Here is a 26701-nt window from a genome sequence, read left to right as displayed (position 1 = left end):
AGTCCTATGGTTTATACTGCAGATTTGATGGTGGCTTGCACATATGTGGAAAAAACTTGTATCTACAGCAGTTTGCCTTGGTTGAGATTTGCCTTTGGGCATTGTGGATTTGACACTAGAGTGCTGATGAATCTCATCTATTTAATGTGTTTATGCTGGCTAAGCCCTGAAAGCTTATTGCTGTTCAATGGACTGCTGCAAAGTTAGCTAATTTCCCCTCTGATCCTCTGTCTTCCCTTGCCTTGTTTGGCCTCTTGGCATGCATGGGTCTCCACTGAACAAGACATTTCCTGCAACCTGTAAAAAAGTGCAGATAGTGTCTCAAAGACTTTTACTACCTGCCACAGAACAAACGTTGATGGACACACATAAAGACAGGCGAAAAGACAAACAGACAGATATTGGTGCTTTTGCTTCCAGGACTGTCTTACCCATCAACATTTATCCCCTTTTACAAGCTTTTCACAGTAAGGGCTTTATACTTATCTCCACTGCTCCCCTCATCTACCTCATCCACCAACCAATAGTACTGTCTATGACAGCTAACACCCAGTATTAATTAAAATGTCATGCCTCCAAATCAATATTGTGAAACAGTTCAAACTCAACTCCACACAACTGCTGTGATACGTGCTTTTGGTTGACAGGTGAGTCAAAAGAAAGAAATATAGGAGAATACCAAGATGGAATTATCCAGGGTGAACACATTACATTCAAATGTATGACCCCCTATGTGTAACTTCATCTCTCACAATTACAAATTATACACACTGTCATGTGAGCCTACTCTGCTGTGCTAAACTGACACGTCCATAAGTCAGCACTAACAGACCAAGGAGTTATAGGTGCAAAAACGTTTCGCTTAAGTTCTTTAACTGCTGTGTGTTAACACTGACTAGACACTCATTTAGGAATGTGGCTGTCAGAAGGGAATAGATCTGAGCTTTTAAAATAGGATTTGTCCATTTAGTCATGTTAACTAATGTTTGATTATTAATTTATTTAAATTATTGTCAGTATTAGATCATGGTTTTTTAGAAGGATAATTTGGTATACTTTGCACAACATTTCGCCAGAACATCCTGAGGTAAGCCAAGGGCACTAATAATTCCATAGAAAAAGTATATTAAGGTGTTTATTGAAATATCAAGAAACAAGGACACGTATTTTACAGGTACGAAGATTGTCTATTCACTTTATCTTTTTGATTCATTCCATTATCATTTTGCATGGCTGCACATTAAAAGATGTTGGAGACCAACATTCAGAAAAAAACATTTTTACTCCTTGCTATGAAGATAACTCAGCATTAAATGCACCCACATTTGAATGTTTTCACCTGTGAACTCTACAAAATCATCCTACTTCAACATTGCATATGAAACCAAATAAGCTCTGTTTAAAACTTTCTCTTGACTCGTTGAAACACCATTGTTCAAAGGCTATGCTCAGGATATGGATAGAATGTGACAAATTCTGTCAGAGTAAATATGGTTTAATAAATGAATTAGCTTCATAAATAATGGCTGTAATGACATTTTAGGGGACAATAAGCCTAAGCGTTGTCAGGAAATAGTTGATGTATGAGTTTCATGCCTCAGCGGTTCCTCAAAATGAATAGGCTTGGGAAGATAGCTAGGGCCTGCAACCAGCCTATTTCCTAGAATTATCTACTTGTTGTCAATTTGCACAGTGGAATTACACATGCAAATTGAACTGCCTGCACAAACACCACTTGGAGATGATAAAAACAAATTAACAAAGGCTATAGAAGGAGGATTTATTTCACTGGCTAACCCAGGTCAAGCAATACATGTATTTGACGATTGTGTGTACCCAATTTTGGTGTAATTATATCAGCAAATTATTCTTTGTAATCTTATTTTTTTCCCCACCTTCTCCTTACACACATGATTAGCTTTCTTCGTATCGTCGCAAAAACAATTCTGATTGGTACCCTGTCAGGGTAACACTGCATAATCTGATATGGAGTTCCGTTTTCTGCCTTTTGCAGTATGAGATATAACTTTCAAAGTAGCTTCAAACAGAAGAGGGTGAAAGGTCAGAGGTTTAGTGATAAAGTACTGGCTAACGCCGCACACAGATACACATAGTGCAAGTTAGAATGTTAAAATGTATCACCTCTTAACATCATCCCTCATATTCGGCAGGAAATTAAGAATCCCTGGACCTCCACGTTTGCTATTAGATATCTCATTTACTTTGTACACACAGTGCTAATCTGCACTAATGAATTCTGCCACCCCAAGCCAGATCGAGATGACTTAAAATTATTACCACTTTCACAGATATGCCTTTCCTCATTTGAGGCTCAATTTGGCTAGCTCGCAAAAACAGTCTGTCACACTAAGATACTAATAATTAGGGGTTTAAGATGATTAGTTTATCTCCCTGCTCTTACAGTCCTGCCTCTTATCCACCATGGCCAAAACTTAATAAGAGGCTCCAAGTTTTAAACAGCCAACTCCAAATTACTAAGAAATGATGGAAATAATGAACTGGAGCGCATGCCAAAGGAATGGACGGAAGGAGAGGGAAAGGGAGAGAAAGAGAGAGAGATGGCCCAGATATGATTCAACTCTGCAATAGAACACAAAGTTCAATAATCAATAAAACACTGTCCATTTTGTCAAATACCACAACTTTGTAGTTCATTCATTTGGCCTACCTTTAGAATTCATCCTGGTGCTGACTAAGCTTTATACCCATCAACTTGTCATACATGCAATTAAACTCTGTTATAATTCTGAGTGAGTGATACCAGTTAATAGTTGCATATTTCAGTGGATGAGATTGAGATTTAAAATGTTCAAAATGTCTTTTAAATATACTGTACCAGGATAGCATAAGCCCTATCAGCCGTGTTTAATATGCATTAAACTGGTCTAAAAAAGTGAAAAGTTGTAAATGTCCCTAACAGGGCATATAGAGGTCAAGGAGAGAGCAAGGCCATTTATGGATGTTTTGGAATGGGTTATAAAACATTTGACACTTTCATTCCAGAGGGGTAACTCTTTATATTGATATCAGGTACTTGCTTTAATGATATTAGAACCTATATATTGTATGACTGAGAAATGCAAGCACCAGCTATATTCTACTGGATGACTCAATTGTCAATCACATGAGCTGAAAAGGACAGAAGCATCAAATGAAAACAACACAATAAAATCCAATGTTGTACACAACATTGCTTCATACAAATAGTATGCAGAGGCAACAACAAAATGCAACCTTCTCTGCAGTTCGAAATGCAAGAAAATCCAACCAAAAAAGACTAATGTGAGTTTGGGTTAATATGCAATTTAGGAGTATGTTTCTTTGCCAATGCTTAGGGCTATACAGGATTTGCATGCTAATCATTCTAATGATAATGTAATGCCTGAAGCATTTTGAATAATGTGTGAGCCACTGGTCACCAAATAGAATGCTTATCTTTCTGAGAACATTGTATGAGTAACACCGACAGATGTCTATTATTTCACCATTGACATGCAAGTTGTACTTAACTACCTATCAAACAGCTGACAGTAACATCACATTTGGTTCACTACAGATTTTGGCTAAATAACTTTGTTTTACAATACGTTTGTAAAGTGCAGATATTTATATCTTTAAAGTTCGCAAGTCTTTAATTTGGACATTACATAGTTGATAAAGGCGTTCCGTGTTTAAATTTCTTTCACATTTCAGTACAAGAAAAACGAGCCGAGCTACAAAGCGAAATTGGGAGGGTTCAAGCGATCCCAGCCTATCAACGATTCTCATCAGGCACAATCAAACAAGCATAGTTTTCATTGGTGAACGGAAAAGCCCTGCCCAATCGTAGCTTTTGTTTTTCAATCGTCACGATGTGTATCCGGAAATGAACTGCTTTCGAATGCAGCCGTAGCTTAAACCTAACTGTACTCTAAGGTCTTAATATAATGCTTAGATACTGTGCAAATACTCGGTAACAATGTATCGTGGACTTCTGCCTAAGGGTTTGACGGATTTAGAACTTAGTTCAGATGATGAAATCGATGCTTTAAGTCAAGAAGCACAGTCAAAATCCAAAGGTCTTGTTGGATCTCTGCATATCAGCGAAGGAGAACATTGTGGGGCAGCTGTAGAAAAAGAGCCTTTCAATGTCAATCTAATAGAAAATGATTGTTCTCCAGACTGCAGCTTACCAGGAATCTCACAAGAAATGTGGCAAGTATGTGTAAATGACATCATGTACATTGGTACTGGGTAGGGCATTATAACAGCAAATATGCCATCGAGATGCTCTTATGAGGATGCATAATAGATCAGACTAACCATCAATTCTTAAGTCGTGAAGAATGCAGACCATGCATGTATCTTTAATAGAACATACACGTAACTGATAGCTATATGTCATATCAGTTGAGTCATTATGTTTTTCAGAAATTCAAAGAGCTACAGAAGAAAAACATTGAGCTCAAGACAACAAAGCTGTACAGAAAAGGAAAACGGCAGAGAAAAAAACACAAGAAAGGTCAGCTGCTGTCACATAAATTAGCAACCATATTTAATCATGTTTGATGTACCAGTGGACCAGTTAATGCCCCCCCCCCCCCCCCGACATATTATCATGAAATCATTGGGTGAAATCTGTTGAGACCAACTTACCAAGAATATAGTAGAAATAAACCCTTACCTGTTTGTTGGTGTAATGATTGTTTCAACATTTTGGCCCATCGGTTAACAAGAAAGATTCTCATGTTAAGAATGATACATTTGTTTTTTAATCTGCTTCACAGTTAATAAACCTGCAATTGAGAGTATGGAATCAAACCAAGAAAGGTATGAACTAATAACTTTGGTAACATTTTATCCATAACAAAGTACTGTCAAATGTACTGCCACATTGTAATTTCCTCTAGCCAACTGCAACTGTATCAAATTACAGACAATTCACTGACAACTGACATGTGAAGCACTAATCTTCCTGAATTATAGTTTATTTTTTAAACTTGAGAGCAGAGTTAGTCTACCAGATCCCTGTACTCTGGCTATGCTTTGCCCAACCATATAGGCCTATATTAACCATGTGTGTCTGTTACAATGTCATAAACATTAACCATATTCCCCTCTCACTAGAGAACATCAGGTGGAGCACGAAAAGCATTGGGGTGGCCTTAAGCAGTACTTTGGCATCAATGATAGATTTCAGCCCCCTGCTAGTGGCGACCTCACTCCCCAGGTAACAAGATTTCTGTCTTCGAATTTTCCTGCTTATGTCCAGTGATCAAGTTGCTAAAAAAGCAATGAAATTGTTCCATCTTCCAATGTTTAATTTCAGTTTCTTCAAACTGTTTATCATATGACAGATGGATAGGTTTCTTGACTCAAACATGACAGAGGAAAATAACATTGTGTTACATTTAGTGATGAGAGTAGTTTAATCTTGACATGTGGATGTTTTTTTACTTTGACTTATGTGGTTAACATTGGAGTAAGAGGTAGATTTAATGTAAGGGACATATCTACATTGTGTCTTTACAAAAGAACTAGCTTTACAAAGTCCAGTGCTTTACAGAGCAGTAAAGAACTGGAGAAATTGGTTGAATGACTTTCTTAAACTCCAGACATACTAGTAGGTTAGTAGTTGTATGGATGGAGAGGAGGCAGGGAACAGCAGAAACAGCAGTTTTTAAATGTCACATGTTTTGATATCTATATAAATTACCATGTAAGCTGCATAGTTGGGAATATGAAGTACAGTACTGCATATATATCGTGAAATGAGCCAAATTCAATTGGCATTTCTAGCAATGCTGATTTGGAATGTTATTTTTAGCCCAGTGTGTCTTTCAGCACCAAAAAAGAAGTCCTACCATCAATTGCTAAAGATAGAATTAACAAGAAGCTGTATTTTTTAAAGGCCTCACTCCTTTACATTCATTTTTTTTAAAATATATTTCATCATTAGCCTTTCACACTTGACATTGATATAACTTTAAAATGCTTTTTCAAAATAGACTTACAATTAATCATTCTGTCCACATTGCTTCGGCCAACTGTTTTACTGTCGTTCCTCTGCTTTCTTGTGCCTGATGTGATGGCTGAGATCAATGTGAGTTTGTGAACAATAGGGCTCGAGTCACACTGCATCCTATTACAGCCTTTTGGTTGAGTGTATAAGTAGAAATGCTGCCCTGTACAGCCTTGGATAGTCTCATCTTTGGAGAACCGTCATGCTGTCGTTCACCAGGGGCATCTTTGAACCATCACTGTTGAGGCCTGTAATGGAAATGCGTAATTAAAGAGTCACATTTATGTTTGGTAATCTCCTGTAGCATTTTTTAAGATTTGCTCACTAATATCCAATCAAAAAGGTTTTCATTTGTGAAGGGAAATCTACATATTTGTGGTAATGGCAATCATATTAAAAATAAGGCCCTGGGGACTTTTGAAGTTACTCTTTGATTTTTTTTTTCCTATTTCGAAATCTCTCAATTTTCCCCCTCTCTGCAGTCCGGCCTAGAAAAGAGCATAGAGAGTGCCATAGCTGGAGGGGACTTTGCCAAGGCGGAGGAGATGAGCGACAGACTCGCCACACGAGAGGTAACGTTGTGCTGATAAGAGATCTTTGGGGTGCTCCTGCTGTGACAAATCAAACTAATGGATCCATGGCCATTTTTCCTGCAAAGACATGGAGGAACAAAAACACACACAGGCACATACCATTGAGAAGTCCTGGAGCCCTTTTCCATTGAGTTAATGGAAAGCCCTCCCCTTAGTTTTGAAGTGCTGCAATGTCTAAAGGACTTTTGGCTGTGCTTTTTAATGAACCGTACATTGCTTTCAAGCCAACTGTTAAAACATTCTCAAGGTGCGAGTTTCTTACCTTTGAAGTGCAGACGTCCCTAAATGCAGTGCCTGCAGTTTTGTTGCTACTTGGTTTGGCAGCCATCAGGGATCAAGCAGGTTGAAGCTAATTTAGCAGAAAATGGAGCCCACACACACCAATAATTGTGATTAAGAAGAAATAGCTGCTACGTTTTTGGTTAGGAATCACATCATGTCCTTTCGAGAAACGTCTGATGTGCTGTTCTTTGAGTGGTATGATGCTCTTTGTAACGTCAGGTTTTCATTAGCAACATTGATCAACATGTATTGTATATGCAAAACTAGGACACTTCTCCAGTTGTCACCATAACTTCACACTTTGCAAATACATGAATGCAGGCTAGGTGTCTGATCTGTCTTTCTACTGCAACAGAAAACAGACTTCAAGACTTTATGGTCTCTTCCGTTTACTGTAAGCTACTGATGGCTATACAAGTGGTCAGAAACTGAAAGATAAATTAAAGTACCTGTAGTCTTAGAAAGCCTCTTAGAGCACTAGTGGATTTAGGAAGATTTAGCTGAGGTTCTTGCTTCTCTGTCACCTGCCTTGTGGCTTGCCAGGAACATGAAGGATGGATTTGACAGCAGTCTGGCATACATAACTCACTGTGTTCACATGTTGAGGAGCATAGTGCATAGACTATTATAAACTCCAAAAGTCTAGTCATCCCATGGTCTCCACTTGCCTCCACAAGGCCTCCACTAGGCAAAAAACAACATTTATTAGATTTTTTGGTGGCAAACTACTGGACTCAAAGCATTATAAAGGTCCCTCTACAGTAAGGATTGTTTGTAAAAAACAAATTGGCACATTGTTTCTCACTGTTCTGTATGTTCATCCTACACATCTACCAGTTCAGCACTTATATCCTCAAACCAATGTGTAATAGAGGAAGATAGAAAGCCCACCCAGAATTTTACCTAATATAGTTGTTTGTTTCTGAATTTTTCAGCTATCAATTAAGGATTTTGCAGCTTGCTTTCTTCTCCTAATCTCAGTAATGAAACAATGTGTTAAAACCCTTTTTGAAACCTCCTTACTAATTCTGTGATACATGCACTTTCATCTGTCTCAGTTCTGAGACACTGCCAGGATATTACAGGTTGCTTTGAGATTGCCTTCTCATGTATATACTTTAATATTTCTCGACTGCTTTTCTTTGTTTTAGATATGTTTTAAACCTCTATTTGGTTTAAAAGTAAATGTAAAAGTACAAAACGACAAAAGTTGATTCAAAGTAGGTACACATAGGCATACTAACCAAAACCATGAGACAATTATTTCTTTGTTTGCATCCATTCTTTATCCCTAATACCTTGCATTGTAGAACAAAAGTGACATAGATACAGTAGTATTACAAGTGTTTGATCTTCTTTGCTACAGTATGAATGCTAGTTTGTTGATCTTCAGAACAGTATTTATGATTTTTTTTTCAAAGGCCTAACAAGTCCCAAAATACAAGGAAAAGCTTCTGGCCTCTGAAGTAATTCTTAATATTAGTTCAGAAGATTAAGTGGTGCAAGTCCTTCAATTAAGACACTTGCGACTCCATCCTTTGATTATTGCATATTATTTGACACAGCTGTAAGTTGCATATGGTGTAATTAATTTCCGTAATTAGCATAGCATTAAGTGACTGCTATATATAACCAGCTCAACCTATGTCAGGAGAGTTGATAGGATCCGGCAGCTAATAGTTGAAAGATGGATTAATTGAGCATTTGAGAAACTGAAACAGTTAGAGCTGTATTTCCATCCAAACTGAAACTCTTCAGTTGCTAGAAGTAGAGCGGTTCTTCATATTGTAGTTGTATTACAGTATAGAGATGATGGGATTATGAAGTTTCCTGTGGTGATGGTAACACCATTTATATATAAATGTCTCTGTCAGACCACCAGGATGTCGACTTGGTCTAGTGTAAAATGACTGCAGTACTACCCATGAACCCATGTTTTGTCCCTTGATGTTACCAGGTGAATGTTTTTTGGAAGGTTCTTTTCTGTTGACACAAAAATGTCCTTATACTATAACTAATAATTCAGTGGTTTATAAAACCAAACCATAAGCCTTTGTTATACTCAGAGGCCGCAGTTTAAAAAGTGAGTACAATACGAAACAAAGGACTGTCACACTGTGTTACTGCTTACAGTTTCCCCTTAGCACTGATCACAGCTATTAGCGTAGCATTACCACTTCAAACCAAAACCCTTAGTCTGACACAATAGGGGGTGTCATGTCCGTTAATGTTCCAGAAGCTAAAGGATGTGAACACTGTGAGAGACACTAGTGTGGTTCCTAAAGCACAGGTTCTTAAAACACACTGGGTCCTGGTATAGATATGTGTAATATGACCAGGTACTTATAAAGATAAGGTATGCAAGCCTTGAGACGCAGTTCTTCAAACAATAGGTAGTTTCTTGAAGGGCTGTTATTCTTTGTCCGTAAGGCAAACTTGCATTATAAGACTTCCATAACATTCAATGTTATTATACTGCAACCCTCTTTACAGAGGAACTATTTAAATCGTGTAAGCCATGGGCTAAAAGCTATACTGTGCATTAAATACAAGCCTCTGGAAAGCCTTGCTTAAGTACTGTGAAACAAAGGTGGCATGGTTGGCTTTGTTCGGAGAGACATGGCTAGTTAGTTAAAACAAAGAGCTGAACTAAGAATGTTTCATGTTATTGATGTTATTTGGGCCTTCTTCCTTTTCACTACCTTTGCCTGCCATGCCTGTGTTTGTAATCAAAAATTAATGAGAATTGCTTTTACGGAAAACACTCCTTATCAGATTTCCCCTGTCCCCGCCCCACATCAAAGAATGAGACTTACACTGTCTTCCTTTCAAGGACCCCCAGGCAACTGGGAAACAGTGAAGGAAAACTCTCATCTTTGTTCCTATTTCCTTCAGCATAAGCAATTTATCACTGAATGAACTTTTATTGTATCTGTGGATGACTCACATTACATTTTTTGCCCATTAATTTTGAAATGGATTTTGAAATGGGTAACATGCTTTTATCAAATGCTAGGGAATCTCATTTGGATTATTGTATTTCATTAATTACTTGATAGACAAAGCATACTTTTCAATGTAGATTTTTGTGCTGTTTAATTAATTAGCATGTTTTCTCTTTTAATTAGAGCCATTTTAAAAATTAAAGCCCACAGCAAAACACATATATAATTTGTTTGTAATTAGGCCTTAATTGGTGGTAGTGGAAGCTTAGCACCCTTGGTTTCTTTTTTCATGATTGCCATTTTATTGCCAGTCAGTCATTAATTAAACTGTTTTTCTAATTAGCTTATAAAACTGTTGATGGCACATCATTGTAAGTGTGAGTTCAAAGCTTGCTAATAAGCCTACCCTACTCAGAAGAGGCAAGATAATGGAGTGTGCACAAAGCCGGCAAACTTTCAGACTTTTTCAGCCCCTAAAGATGACAGTTGTGTATCTAGAATCAGATTATTATAACAGAATGTGGAGACATGGCATTATACCAAAGGCTGTTCAGTAGTGTCTTCCCAGGAGTGGATCTCTTTTTACTTGCCATGTAATGCTGTTTGTCAAATTGGAGGTAAGATTACATAAACCTCTTATGTGACTGCCCTATGAAAGACTGATTATCTTTTTTTTTGTGGAGAATATGGAAATATGTCTGGAAAAGAAACTCTCAGGATACAGATGCTAGGAAGAGGGTTTTGGAACACAGTCAAATCAAGCATGAGGCTAGGTCAGTTTGCATGTTTTCATGCTACTAATTTACAGTTTGGTGTGCAGACCTAGATTTGATACTCTGACATAGTGGTGCCCTGGGTTAGCTGAGACGTTCCATTGAGAAACAGGTCAGAGGAGGAAAAGTGTAACATAGATGGTTTTCTACCACACTCCTGTGGTGTATAACCTCAAATGCATTACACAAAGAAAACCCGTTGGGCTTAAATCCAGGTTGTGTATCTCCTTTGTGCAGAACAAACAGATCTGAAGCCTGCTTTGCTCACACAGGCAGTGGAATGTGAACTCCACAAAGTGACAATCATTAGAATACCTATACAGTAGTCAGTGTATATCGATTGTACATCGATGTATTGACATTTCAAATGAACATGGGTAATAGCATTAAATTAATGGGCACATGTATGACATAATGCCACATTTACTGGATTTCCTTTCCATAAACAAGCTAATTTCTATGGGAGTGATCTGACTTTTTATGCAGAAAACCATTTTCTTTTTCCTCCACACCTCCATTCTTGGAAATTAGACTGAAATTACATGTGAGCTGCCTAATCTGATATTCATTCCATTCTTATACAGCCCTGCTTTCCAAAGTTGACTAAGGCCACATTATTTAGGCATTAAGGTAGTGTGATAAGGGAATTAGGCTGGTCATTAATCGTTTACACGTCAAATGCAGCAGAGCAGCTCGGGGAGGTGATTTAGTGAGGCAAAGCCACATAGCCCCTGTTAATCCACCTCTCACACGTTTTAATTGGAAGAGGCTTCCCTGGATAGAAATTTATGAATGAGTTTAAGGCCATTGCTTCCTTAAAGCCATCATTTATTTCATATTGTTAATACCAGAACACTTTTTTAGAGTATTGACATTGCTGAGTTCTATTTAGTCATACGCTCAACTATGTTTTTCTGAAGCCACATAAATGGCGTAATAAGCAGTAGCTACTGTAATAGATACTTTCTCATGTCTTTGTAGTGGGATTTGTGCATACTCATGGTTATGTTTTCATTGTTCATTCTGTCAGTAAACTGGATATATTTGACATGGTCTTCATAACCTATATTGCATATAGGTCTATATATCTACTGGGTCCCATGTTTGTGAGCCCACTTGAATTTCCATGACAACCCAAACATGAGTGACAACAGAAAGTGGTGCTGTTGACTTAACCCTCCTAGTGGCCCTAAGCTGCCGCTGCTGCAGTGACTATATTATGCAGTGTGGATCTGTCGCTTGCAAACCCTTCCAAAGGTCACAGCATTAATCCTTTGAATAAACCTTTGGTTAAACACAGACTGTGCTTAGGACAGACTGAAGAGAAAACAATGGTGAGAAGAAACCATTGATTGAATCAGACACTCGCAGTCTAAGATTTTTATAGTCGTTTTGGAAACATAAAATAGCCTTGAATGACTGATTTGAACAAAGAATGTGTAAGATTTTGTGTCTGGTACCATTTTCTTTTTGCATTGTATTTTTATTCCTGTCTCACTCTTTTTGCCAGCTTCTGATGTGAAAGGATTTGGCACTAAGACGAACACAAGGGGAGGGTGAAAAATCCTGAAAAGTGGATCAAAAAAGTAAATAAAAAATAATGTCATATTACAGAAAATATGAGAGGCTAATTTGTGCCGACTTTTTGCTAATTTTGTTCGAGCCACAGAAAGAGGAGCCGTCACCTGCTCGGCGCCACTGCCTGACAGTGCCAGTGATCCATGAAATAAGCTGCCGCTGGCTTTGTTCAGATAAGAATGAACAAATCTGCACAATGTACTGCTCTCGGAATCTCATTTTCATACTTGCATGCAGGCTAAAAGAAATAAGCTGTTTGCAGGCTTGATTAATCAGACATTTGAGGGCTTTTTTGTCTCTTTGATCTGTTCTGTCTCCTAGGTAACTTGGTTGACATTAATGTTTGAGCCCCAGTAAAGACAATCAGGGACTGTAGACTAAACTGATAATTTTTTTAAAGACCTTTAACGGTTCAAAAATAGTAGCTGCTCAGTTCTGAACTAGAAAGAAAAAGGTGTTTGTGGGGGGGGGGGGGGGTACAGCAATAGGTTTTTAATTATGCGTGTGCAATGTTTTGGAAGGCGTGTTTTATAGACCTTTGCATTTCAAATGCTCCCCACAGGAGAGCAGGTTAATATGGGTAATCCGTGTGTAGAAAAAAAGATAAATCTCTGGGTGTAAACCTCAGAAGAAGCCATTTAGCATCCACCACTTTTTCCCCCTCAGAATAAGCTTGGGCCTTTTACTCAATTACTTTATTTTTGGTAAATGTTTCAAGGAAGAGCTGTTCTGAGATTTGTCAACAATTTTATGAACCTCAGATTTATGATCTCAGCATGCGCTCTGGCCAAGCAAAAGCATTTAGCACCTACTTCACTTAAACATGGTGCTCAAAACACCCTGGTGAGTATTATCTTCAGGCAAATCTACCCCAAACATGAGAGTGATCATCCATTGTAACTTTCCCTTTTAAAACGTTTGACTAGAAAACATGATTTATGGGCCATAAAACCTATAAAAATGGCAAGGAATTATAAAACTGTCATAGGATGTTAGCTTCAGGTTATGCAAACGCTTTTACAAATCTTCCAAGTGACTGTATAGATGAATGCCTCGAGGGCCCAGTCGGAGCCCAGCACTTGCAGCCAGCTGAAGCCCTTATCTTAAATCCAAGCAAAGTACCATTAATCTTTTTGAAAGACCTTTATGGCTTTTAATGTATCCCAAATTAGAACATTTTACACCCTTGGTTCCTGAAATATGGTGATAAAAAGCCTTTAGAGTTTAATTTTTCCTAGCTGCTCGCTCTGACCTGCTTAATCCCAGCATGCATTAGGAGATATTTTAGTTTCAGTCTTTCTAATAAAGTTTATCCCACTTAATTATAATTGAAACATTTTTTTCACCAGGTTTTTTCTCTTGAGTAGCGCAGTGGTGGCACATTTCTTTATTACCTTAAGACTTTCTTCTCCCTGATTGTACTCCTCTGAATATTACAAAGAATTACCAAAAGGTTTGGTGAAATTGTTCCAAATTGTTTATCAAAGTTTGCCTCTGGTTGAATAATAAACCTATCTCTGGAGTGACAGAGGAGGCAGGATTTATCCTTTTGTTTCCAGTGCTTCTCTGTGACTTGGGTTATTGGGATTATTCTGCACTACAATACACCCAATACCTCTTTCTTGGGAGTTTGGCTTGCACTCATAGCCATTCTTTTAATTTCTTATTTCGAAGACTACAAATACTCAAAATTAAATGTAGACCACATGTTAGAATGTCAGAACCTTTTTTGCAGATTCATGGGACTTGACTATATGGGATTGTTGACTATATTATCTAGTGTGAATGAAATGTTCTTGTGTGTGTGGGGGTGGGTGTGTGTTCATGTGTGTAGACAGTAAGTATTCTATGTTCCAACCCACAGTCTAGGAGCCATCACGGTTTTGGTGAGACAAAACAGGGACCTGCGGCATTGATGGGAAGCCACCCTGACACACGAGTTGGAATAGCTCTGCTTGCCAGAGAGACTGATTTACATTCTCTAATGGGCCTTGTCTCTGTCTCTCTCTCAATAGCTGGCCGTGAAAATTGCAAAAGCGGCCGATTGCCGTGACTTTGTGCAAAGCAAACAGGAAGCAGAGGCTTCGCGGGCTGCTCAGAAAAGGAAGAAGCAAATTGCTTGGGGGTTCGTTGTTGTTTTGCTCTTCTAACATCGTCATCATCTTCTACATCACTTTGTCTTAAATACAGTACAGTATTTTAATTTAGCTAATTAAATTGTTTTAGGTCCTTTGTTGTGTCTTAAATGTTTTCAGTACGACATAATTATATGTGCAAATGCACTGTTTATATGTGGCACCATGTTGAACTGTCACAATTTGAAGCCGATGCCAACTGTGGATCTTTACGTAAAAAAAATTGTCACATTAGCACACCAGTCTACTTTTTAGTTTAAAGCAGTATAAAACTTTATTGTAGTAAGAGGTTGTTGTTATTTAAACATATACTTTCTTGTATTTCAGGTTTGAAGCCAAGCAAAGATGGGAGACCAAAAGTAATATGGGATACATGTGACAGACATGGAGACATTGAATCATCATTGAAGACATTTGAATTCATGTTATATTTTCAAATGAGCAGTCTAGCTCCTTCACATGTCTTTATATATCCTAACAACGATAGATCAAATAAAACAGAGCAGCACAGGCAGTATCTAAGATGTATAGCAGACTTGAAATCTCTCTCTCTCTCTGTATGTGTGGTGTACTTAACCTGTAGGTTCACAAAATTTTGAGTGTGATTTTGGTACTTTATGTCTTGGTATATTCAATTAGATTTGTGATGTTGCCTTGTATGTCATTTGTATTTAAACAAACATGGAAGTTTGTACACATTCACAGACGATTTTGAGAAGAAGGATGGGAAAAAAGAGAATGCAAAGCCCATCAAGTATAAGGCAAGAATTACAAAATGTTCAAATTAATTCTCCCCAGGCACTCCATGGTGGCTGCATTGTGTTATTTTTCATTCCATTTCTGTGATTTGAGCTTTTCTGGTCCCTTTCCTAAAAATTAAATCTGGTGTACATTACTGGATGATGCGTTTATTTATTGCTGTAAAGTGGGTTAATCATGAAGGCACTCCTTTCTTCTAAGGAGGAAGAGAAAGGAAAGATTAGGGTCCTAATGCAATGTACAGGATAATGTGCGATAGGATTTGCGAGTGCAAAATGAAATTTGGACGCTGTAAACTGTTCTGAGCAGCCATAAACTGTAAATTGAGTGAACAGAGAATGTGTGAGACACAAACACAGGCTTTGCTGTTGGCCTTCAACCATGCTGAGGGAGTGCCATTGTTCCTCAGCTTAAACTAGAGGCGCACAAGAGAAGCCTACATTAGCGGTGGAGGATGCCATGTCAATGTATGTTTGCCATACTTTTCCCTTTTCTGTTAGTTTGCACTTTGATGTTTTTGGATATGCTGAAATCCCTGTATTCATCTGAACCCCCAGTTCTGTTCCACATTCCAATTGCGATACTTGTTCTGATCATTATTGTGAAGTGCATACAGAAAATGTGTAAGTCTAATTGCTGTCATAAGGTTTCATTATTTTTTCAATAATGTAAAATGATTGCTCTTCTACAAGGCAAACTGGATGAATCCACCCTACAATAGTTGTTTACTCATTGTCTTCTCAAATGCTTGCATTTTCTTAGCCTTGCTGTGTGTACTTCAGTAGAACCTCAAGAAGCATAAAAAGATGATTGGAAAATGTAACCCTTCAACTTTAAAATGGTATCCGGTTATTGTTCACTTAAGCAATGCTATATTATTTATCATTGATTTGAAGCACAATATATGTGTAACAAAACACCAGACAGTGATTGAAGACAATAATAGTGATCCAAGCCTATCTACAGTACAGGGCTGTATGAAAGGTTGTCAGTTTATGAATTTGTGCTAATTAAACTATTATCTCTTTAATGAGAGAGGAGTTTAACAATGTTGAGCACATCAAAGTAAAACATCCACTTTCTTCAATTTAAGTACTGCTATCTGAAAATATGTCTCGACTGAAGAAGAAACACAACATTTGATGTAAGATTGTTTTGCCCATAACCCTATGGAGCTAACTCATATCATTAGATCTTATTTGCCACCCAACATCTGTGTTTATTAACAGCTATGCTGTTAAGATAATGGTATATGTGATGGTGTTCATTGCTGCTTACTGAATCAGAGCAGTCTGAATGTGTGAATATTTGATTCACTTTGTAAACATTGCATGACCTCAAATCTCGGAGATAGTGAAGGCTTTTCATAGAGGTGATAATTAATTTGACCTCTTCTTGGATAATGTTTACCTTCTCTAGGAAAAACCCTTTTGTATATCTTCTCATCATGAGTCCCTGGAATTGCTGTCTAACCAGTGGAGTCAAAACAATGGCCAGAAGCAAAAATAATCTGTGAGTATGAGTTTGTCATATGTTAGAGCCTTTCAGTACGTTTAATGTTAGCATTGCTAGGGTTGTCATTGAACATGACCAGATCTGCAGCCAAGGGCTGTGCACCACCATATCAATAGCATCTCAGTTTATTAATCTCTTTGAACACAGGATAATGCCCAGAGCAGGGATGATGCTGTTTTTAAGCAGGAAAATCCACTTTCCATTTCTCCATGTAAAGGAGCTATTTTTGCTGGGTTTTTACTGCAGGCCAGGTTTGGCCCCTGACCTATGTTGATTTGTTGTGAAATGCATAGACAAACTCCCACGGCACATACTGAAACACTTATTGGGAAAAACGGTTGTTGTAAGGAGTATAATAAAAGAAGAACAACAATCCTATTAAATGGTTGAATGTTGTGAAGTGTAGCCTAGGCTCTGCCGTGAAAATGGACACATGTACTTGGTATCAAGTACATAAGATATCAATAGTATCACTATCTCCCATCACGGGATTAAAGGCAAACAAACATGCACAAGCAACCCAGGTTTAACTTCAAAACCCAAAGGAAAAGGTATTTGTTTCAACAGACCTACAATAGATTGTTATTATATGATATAAAGTATTATATACATATGACAATATAGAGATTTTTCTAAAGTTTATCACCTCTGCTGGTTTTATATACTACATCAACTATAAGGTACAGTAACTTAAGTGTAGAGTAAAGTGGTTTTTGGATCAAAGCAGCATGTCCAATTTCCAAAAGACGGTCATATTATAAGCATACATTTATATTAACAACAACAACAAATTAACTAAAGACATTAGGAGAGGGGACATGCATAAGTAGCATATTCTATTTTAACATTTCTGTTTCAGTGCTCAAACATTTGCAAAGTGCAAGAGTCTCAGAGCGACAGCCGATGTGGATGTTGACATTTTCCTCTGCTGATTTAATGACCTGTTTAATTCAGGCACGTCCACCGCCCGCACAGATGTTTTGCAGTTTTAATTAGCGTAATCATCACTCTTGAAAAAGGCCACAGGGTTGTTTAATAGGTCTTGTTTGTCAAGATGCGCAGAATTCTTACACAAAAGACACGCCATTTATTATAATGCAACAATTATTAAATGATTATGGGTGTCACGATTGATAATTAGACAAAAGTAGATTCATCTCAGAGCCAAATTAACCTCTGTGCAGTGACGAGATTAGTTTGACAGTGTTTGGGGTATCCTAGTCAAGCGGAGGGATCTGGAGCATTCAGCAACTTAAAACGTCTGTCACTGCATGGATACATCACTGTAAATAAAAGCTATAATGAGCACACTGTCTGCACACTGAGTGGCTCGCTTTAAAAATGGCATTGCAGGTTGCATCAGACAGAGGGAGGGAGATTAGATGGCTGAGCGGTTAGGGAGTCGGACTATTAATCAGATGGTTGTTGGTTCGATTCCCGGCCGTGCAAAATTACATTGTGTCCTGGGGCAAGGCACTTCACCCTACTTGCCTCGGGGGGAATGTCCCTGTACTTAATGTAAATCGCTCTGGATTAGAATGTCTGCTAAATGACTAAATGTAAATGTAGAAATGAATGAGGAGAATTAACGCATAAAAGTCAACCAATGCACATGATGTACAATAATATGAAATGCAGGGAATTAACAAAGCATATCTAGGGTGCCAAAACTTTGCATTAAATTACAAATATATGTTTAGTATCAATATCAAATGTGTTCCATTAATTGAAAAAAGTTTGAAACTCACTCAATTTCAATACCAAGGCAAAGTATGAAGTGATATTCTCACTGTATTCGGCTTTGATAACAGTAGCTTTTCAACTCAGACACTGTTTCTGCTACAGAAACTTCTGCTACAGAAAGTTCCTGGAATGAGGGCAAATAGACAGATCTCATAATTTGATAACAAAAAAAATTAATACTATTCCCCAATAATAATTAAAAATCATAGTAATTTTAGGGTAGTTATACTGCATTGTAAGACCCTACAAATTGTGCTTTAGTTGGAAACTTTGAAAGCATGTATTCTCATTTTATGTAATATAAGAACACAAAATGAAAATTAACTTTCAATTAATTTTCTGTTATCATGAAATAGGATAAAATGTTCCCAAGAACAAATATGCTGAACATGCAGTCATTATGTATTCATCTTCACTAAGCAAACTGCATATTGCATTTTATCTGTATAAATTATTAACCGACTTAATGAATATTTCATTTTTCTTTATCGAATCGTTTTACTATCCCCACAAAGGTAATGACATCTTAAGTAATGTGATAGCCATACCTACACCTACATAGCTTAAGCAAAAAATAAATAAAATGTATTACTATTATCCTTGCTCACTGTACCTTAACTAAACAGCTATCTTCTGAATCCACTACATGTCTTGATTTGTCATTTTGTCTCAAATATTATCATCTGGACTAACTGCTTTGATCTCTTTTTAGCACATGTACTGGGGTTTCAATTGTGACGTTAAGCAATTACAATTGGGGGAACAAAGTGACTACTGGTATAAAAGGAATGAATCTTGGTGCAGAGCTACTGAGTAGAAGTAATGGTTTTGAAGCAAGTAATAGTTTTCTGTGTTAACACACCTGCATCAAATGATTCACTAAGACCTTGGGTCAATGTAGCACTGACAGGACCCAAATGATTCTTTTGTCTTACAAATGGTCACAAAGTGATCAAAATAACCTTAGGCGCTTTTCATGAATGAACATAAATGATGTCATTAGCTTTACCTTGATTTGTATCCAGACAGTCCATAGTGAGTCTGGTTTGTCTGGTCATTTATTGTCTACATCCCAAGGAGGTCTACAAGAAAGAACAACCACCTACAGCAAGTAATTACAGTGCTTTACTTGATTGAAAACAACCAACAACAGACAATAAGTAATGGTGAAATGAGTCTACATTTTCTGTCTGTCACTCCTAAAAACATCTGAATAAACACAGAAGAAAGCTGTTCATGGCTCATGTATTTCCCTTAAATGTATGACTATAATGTAGATTAGCATCATTTGAAAAGAAAGAATTTATGTAATAAATACAACAACACTTATAATGAAACATCTAGAACCAAATAAAAGTATATTTGTGCTTATTTTTGTCACTAGACCCCTTTCAGCTTTGTTTGGCTCAGCCTTCACAGTTGCAGCAGAGGCAGTAGTTTGTTCTGTCGAAAGCTCATCTGACTCATAGGGTAGGCCTGATGAGCTTGGAACCAATTTGTCTTCAAACCCCAAGGAAGTTCTTGAAACTCTCCAAAGCAATTCCCTCAATTCTGACTTCCTAAAACCTTGTCTCGACACAAACAATAGCAATGCTTTGTAAAAGCCATTCTTAAACCTCTGCCAAGCATAATTTATCATTTGAATGACAATAGACCACTTAACACTGCTTAAATTATTTCTGTGCACTATCTGCTACTTGACTGTCTTTCTGTTGTAACATCGGACTATCATTAACTGCATTGGTTATGTGGTAGTCCCTTATCAAAGGCTGAGTACTATGAGTTTGTTTGGCCACAAACTAAATGTAAGGTGCCATGGCAACAACTTTATGCTGGAGATGCTAATTAAGTCAGATAATTTATAACTTTGCTTTGTGTAATGTTGTGTGATACATTATTTGATAAAAGGCATACCAGCCCTCAATTTATTTATTTTAGTTAACCAACAGGTTGGTTACATACTGTACTTAAAAGTACAGTAAGTACATTGTTTAATAGAAGATGACTATAGCAGATTTCAACTTTCGGCATATACTAATCTAACAATTCACAGTAATATAACTGGGTGTAATCATGTAAGTACCATATATTACAATGACATATATTTGTTGTTGTATCTAAAAAAGTTTGACAGGGAGTTTTTCTCTCTAAATGTATAGGTTTAATTACATTATTCACATCAGAATTATTTAATTGTATATTATATAGACTTACACCCATTTTCTTTTCCTTTTGTTCAGATTCAGGGTTTGTTGCTTGAAGATATAGCTCTGAGACGTGAGCAGATGAATCATCTTCAAAAGGGGGAGATAATGCTGTTCTGGGTGGTCTTTCATTCTCCAACCTTGTTTGATGCCCTTGTCACACCAATCTATTATTATGTGAGATGATATGAATAATAGACCCATGAGAATAATTATAATGGTGAGTTATTAGTAAGGTCACAAAGTATTTTTAAAACATAGAATTTATGGATATTTTGGTTTAAGTTATCAATATGATTGAGTCATCATAATCTGGCCTTTCATTGTAGTGAGAGTTAACCAACAGTCAGGTACCTTACAACATTCTCAGGTTTTGTGCTGTTGCATAAGTCTTGTTTTCCACTCAGTAGTATACTTTAAAAACTCTCAAAATAAGATTTCTATTAAGAATGAAAGAATGAAAGTGATAGCTGACCATTGACTGGTCCATTATGGGACTGGACTGAATTATCTTCTATTAGTGCATTAGACTCCCTTTGTTGGACCACACTATCCAGAAGAAGTGCCCTCACCCTATATTCTTTACAAAAGGCCTAGATTTAATTAGTTTTCCTATATTGAAAAATTCATGAATTTGTCCTCTACTCCATCTCTGTTTGTTGGAAGTGACTTAAGCTTTGGTGTGAAGCTCTCAGGCAGTTTGGGCAAAATAGGCCCTGACAAAAAAGAAACAACTGTTTATGTAAATAGAGACTGCATGTTTACTCGGCAGAAGAAAGAGATGGCCCTGAACAGGGCGCTAAGCTTACCCAGGCCCTGCCAAAGGGGACCTCTCACCATCAACTTCAGACTTATTAAACTGATTACCAACTCCAGCTAATTAATCAGAGACAGTGCCCTTTCTTGTCATGCAGGGAGGGAGCTGTGTGTATCTCCGAGTCTCTCTATCACCAACACCCCCTCCCATCTGCTTTACTCAGTTCCCCTTTCTCCCCTTTCTTTTCTCAGCTTTGATTGAAGTAGGGGAACGGTAATTTTCATGCATCATCTGGGCTGGCAGGATGGGAGGACAAGTAGTAATTACCTTAAACAAACAAGGCCAGGATTGCTTGAGAAGCCACCTCTTTATTTAAGCTGCTGGAATAGGAAAACGGAGCGAGAGCGTAATGATTTCAAAACACACTTAAGAGCTTGTTTTTTTCATTATGTTCCAGACTATTTTTTGTTTGAAAAGGAGTAAACTGAAAGATTCTAGTAGCAAGTCAATAGACACGACAAAGACATCTACTGTAATGATTGTAGTTCGGCCAGGTGGTCGGGTAGAACAGTTCTGTTTTCTGCTTGCCCACATTGGTTGATTACTCCGACAGGCTGGATGTCTAGGGAGTTTTGAGTTTAATGGATTAATGTCAGCACATTCTTTCTAGGATTTTGTATTGTCTTCATCTAGTATATTTTTCCAAAATACTGAACACACATCAAAATATAATTCTGCTTATTAAATATGCTGAACCACAATGACGGAACAGACAGTTGATTGCGCAGAAGGAGGGAGGGGGGGAGGATTATTGCAATGCAGATATTAGATGCTGTACTTTGTATCACAAGAGTACAGTAATGTAACATTAAGCAAAGCCAACTTGAATATTCAGTGTGGCTTTACTTTAGGACAGATATGCATTGTGTGAGACTTTCACAAGCCTAGATCCTCATTCCCCTAACTCTCTCTTCCTGCTGTTATGTCTGATTGTGTCGTCTTTGTCTTAGCGTGATGTGCTTGCCTTCCCCTCTGGAGAGGCTAATGCAGGCCTTTTTTCTCCACCAATCTTACAAAATGCCATGTGTAACTGGTGCCCCTATTGCTCCTAATTAATGTGTGATTAAAGAGTGAAATAAGGGATTCTACCAGTGATTTGTTTTTCAAGGAGTGAGAAATTAATCCCCTTTGGATCTTGCAGAATCATTTAAGGATTGTCCTTGTTCTGTTTATCAAATAAACCAAGTAATTAGAGACTTTAGATAAGTAGGCTAAATTGATGCCCGCCCTGTGTCTTCCCTGGCTGTTCTCTGATTGAGACTGTAGCCTTGTGCTGGTAATGTGTGGCATTATACTTGTCCAATAACAATACCTTTGTATTTGATGTGTCAGTAATTACACTAGGGAGCTTCCTTGACCTTGGTATGGGCTGTATATCTATTTTATGAATCAATGTATTTAATGTTGTAACCCACAGAGATATACCACCAGGGAGTTTACTCTTCACTGTAATTCAGCAAAGAGGCGGGATTACTACCATAGAGCCCTCACTTAGTCTACTTGGTTGATATTGTTCATCATTGGGTGTGTGCGTACGTTGCTATTGAACATACTGAAAATGTAAGTTACCACTGTGATAATAATTAAATTGAGTTGTATTTTTTTTCTGTGGATGTGCTTGGTTTCATACAGTCAGTTTTGTGTCTATAGTGGTTTCTGATGTTGCATCAACCCAGACATTCCAATGCAACACCTCCAGCAAGAACAACTGATTATTTCTCTTTTTCAAAGTAAAGCTTAAAATCCTAGTGAGGCTGGCCTTTGTAATCAACTTTATATTCCCTCGGTCTGATAAAAGGGGAAATAGTCACTTTCTGATGCAAAGTAACCAAAAGAACCAAAGTTGTTGAACCTATGATTATATCCTGGTTGGACTTATTTCTAACAACCAAAACTTCAGATTGGACATTAATGTGAACAGACTAAACATGGAAGTATCAGGACATAGTCGTTACAATGACAGAGGGTTGAGATTACAGTGCATTCAGTACAGCCATGAATTACAATCATGCTCATTCAGTAGTAGATATGTGGACACTCCAGTTAGTTTGAATCCCCACCACCCCTCATACCTCCCCACTCCGAGTCGCCTACTCCTGTGTTTTGTCTTCTTTTGGCAGGCATAGCGCAAAGCTTTCCCCTAATTAGATCAGGAATTACGGTGTGGATTAGGTGAATGAGGGAAATGGCAGTTTCTCTGACCATGGTACGGTAGCTATTTCAAGTCATCAAAGTCGTGCACGCATGCTTTTTTCTTCCTTCCTTGGTTTGCATTATAACACAGCTGTAGGACGAATGACAAACATTGTTAATCTCTTGCTAGCTAGCAATACATTACAAAGGGGTAAAGCAGGATTTTTCTCCAGTGCCGCAAACACTTAAAATTCAGTATTGTCCATTACCTCTTAAACATAGCTGATAACAAGCATCATTAATTAAACTGTGGGAGTAAGTGGGGTTACATAAATTGAAATTAATAATCAGCCACAAACATAAATAGAATGCACATTCAAAATTGTTTTCTCAAACCCCCCAATTGTAGATTAGAAGGTTTGGCTTTTATTTGAATGTGATGTTTCACCCAATCCTTGGGATAGGTTTAGTCATGGAGGGCTCTTTTCATTTGTTTGCCACATTTACATATTTCCCCAGAAAAATGATCAAGTAGGCATTTAATTGCTAAATAAATCACTTTCCATAGCTATTGTATTGAAGCCAAGTCAATTGCACATAAGCAGCACAAAATGTCATATTCCGCAACTTGTTTTTGAAACACCTAATGTTTAGGGAACTATATGCACTGTCTATGCTGGCAATATAGTACAATATTGATTTGCACTCACTTGAGAACTGAAAATGTTATCTCCTAAATCTCTTTCTCCAAATTCCAAGCCCTAATTGATAATTTATTCTTAATGAATATGCTGTAGTGGCCTACATAACCATTCTTACATAACTCGAACAGCACTTGTCTGACCTATGATTTGAATTGTGTATAGCATGTTTTGGCTAGAATGTTGATATTATATGAGACATCTCTGAATTATCAAAGGACTTAATCCTGAGTGAGTACAAAAGCTGTTAGCTCTGTTGTTAGGGAGAATCAAGTTTAGACATGCCCACTGTCAGTTGGCGAGGGGGGAGACTGAGAATCTTCATGTATTGTTTTGTAATTGAATTAACAATTTCCTTGGAATGGTTGATGTATGAGGATGGTGCAGAAGTGACTGTATGGATGTCATTGTTATAATTGTGGTTTGCTGGTCAGTCCTCGGTTATGCTTGTCGAAAGCTAATGTTGTTTTAATAGGGAAATCCATGAGACACGCTGAAGCTGAGGTCTCCCTGAAGGAAATCACGTTCACTAATAAGACAACATGAACACATTTGACCACAAATTTCACACTGGGGAAAAGACTACCGCAAACGTCACAAAATATGACACCCTATGCACCTGAACACTCACTCATGGCTGCAATAAACATCTGTCAATAGTCACTGTTCAAATCCATGCAGGTGAAGTTAATTGGGTACACAGGTCCAGACATGACAAGAGCATAGATACATAACTACCTCTGAGTGGGCAAAGGTGGATAGCAGTTGGCCCTTTTAATGTCATTTCACATGGGTATACATGTGCTTTGGGGGATTTCTGAAGGAGAGGTTCTCTACTTTCTGCACCTAGCATATTAAGTGGAAACATACTATAGGGCCTTTTAAAAGGAAACCTTAAAAGGATTTTGCAATTAAGTTAGGAAGGCGATGTACATGTCAAATTCATTTACAAAAATATATATAAGTTACTTGTCTGTTTTTGAGAAATCATATCTGGCAGAATTGCTGAGGCCTGAGTAATAAAGAATCACAATGTTTTTCCCAAGGTTCTCTACTCATTTGTGGTTCCTGATTCATTAGGACAGAGAGTCTCTGAGGAAACTCTCAGGGGTCCCCTCCAATAACAGCCTGTGAACAGGCCTGTAACACATTCATAGGAAAACCTCAGTAGGACACTGTACTGTACCATAAACACAAGACTAAAGCAGAAACTTCAATGACATTGTCTACTGTATGTTTTTTATTACACTCATTTGAATTATAAATGAGATTTGGGACAACAAATAGCATCATAACAACAGTGCTCATACACTGCCTGGGGAATTTCCATTAAAGGCGTTTGAGTTTGAATCAGCGAATAAATAAATGACATACTCCTGGGAAATCAGTGTAACAAGCAGATACATGTTAAAACTCTGGAGAGACTTCTCACCGGCACTGAAGTGGGCTTCCTAAAATGCAGATGTGATGGAACCACAGACGGTGCTCAATAGGGCTCAGGCCTTCAAGTAAGTAATGAAGCAATTAGGCAGACAATTATGAACACCTGTGACGCTGATTGGCACCATGCTGCTCCGTCTGTTTTCCTGACTCTAAAGATGCCTTAATGTTGCTAAGTTAACCTCTAACAAGGCTTGTAATGATGAGGAGAGCCAAACACTATTCACACACACACACACACACACACTCACACACGCATACACGGAGGGACATATACAAGGACACACAGGAGGTTCACATTAGGAAAAAGAGTTCATCCCAAAGAGGGGGTTGCGTCATGTATTATTGAAACCAGCTCTTGTACAAACACAACTCCAATAAATTGAGGTCTCCATTTTTCCGATTCATTAAGGTTAATGTAGTTTTAATTAGTACTTGATTTGAAACCTATTAGATGCAATTTATAAGTCTTTTCTGAGACCTGCACACTACATTGCATGGGATTAATAAGATAAAAGGCACAACTTGGACTTAGTCACTGTTGGTTCATGGTTGGACCCAGGGACTCCTTTTGTATCCAATATAGCTGGATGTTTATTTGCACAAGTGCTTTCAGTCACATTAAAACAACCTAATGAATGGAGGGGTTTGGCTTCAGGGATTGCATCATCAGTCTGACGAACAAATGACATCGTAGTTCCGGCCTGATTAAAAGGATCCTTACAAAAGATTTCAGTGCTGAGAACCCTATTTTAAGTCCATGACAAAGGGGTGTCTTGTGACATCTTTTATTCTACCCTGAGAGAGGTTTACTCATTTTCTTTGTTTATTTATTTCAGCCATTGTTGAGACCTTGCCATGGGTATTAGTTATCAGGGGGAAACTATTTGGACTGTCTGAAATGTACAGACTGCAACCAGGAGCTTATCTTGATAAAGCATCTGTTTCCATTCCACTATAAATTTAAGGTTTGAAAACTGCACACCAGCATACCAACACTTTATACCAACCACTCACAGGTTATAATAATTGATTAAGAACACACTTCTGAAAACAGATCA

The 26701-nt window shown here is 37.7% G+C and overlaps 1 protein-coding gene across 1 annotated transcript; it reads left to right on the top strand.

The window, feature by feature from the left end:
- Positions 1-3860: 3860 nt before the first annotated feature.
- Positions 3861-15223, top strand: fam204a (family with sequence similarity 204 member A). The gene is made up of 7 exons (XM_084709792.1): positions 3861-4219; positions 4432-4522; positions 4788-4830; positions 5128-5230; positions 6505-6594; positions 14209-14318; positions 14656-15223. The coding sequence occupies exons 1-7, from the start codon at positions 3980-3982 to the stop codon at positions 14705-14707; spliced, it is 729 nt and encodes a 242-aa protein (XP_084565918.1). The 5' UTR covers positions 3861-3979; the 3' UTR covers positions 14708-15223.
- Positions 15224-26701: the final 11478 nt, after the last annotated feature.

The sequence above is a fragment of the Hypomesus nipponensis genome, chromosome 11 (genome assembly GCF_054491055.1).
Source record: "Hypomesus nipponensis isolate SF chromosome 11, ASM5449105v1, whole genome shotgun sequence".
NCBI lineage: Eukaryota > Metazoa > Chordata > Actinopteri > Osmeriformes > Osmeridae > Hypomesus > Hypomesus nipponensis.
This window is presented reverse-complemented; position numbering and strand designations above follow the sequence as displayed.

Coding starts and splice junctions, on each gene's coding strand:
- fam204a (XM_084709792.1), top strand. CDS start 3,980: ATGTATCGTGGACTTCTGCCTAAGGGTTTGACGGATTTAGAACTTAGT. Junction 4,523..4,787: donor GAGAAAAAAACACAAGAAAG/GTCAGCTGCTGT, acceptor TCTGCTTCACAG/TTAATAAACCTGCAATTGAG. Junction 14,319..14,655: donor AAGAAGCAAATTGCTTGGGG/GTTCGTTGTTGT, acceptor CTTGTATTTCAG/GTTTGAAGCCAAGCAAAGAT.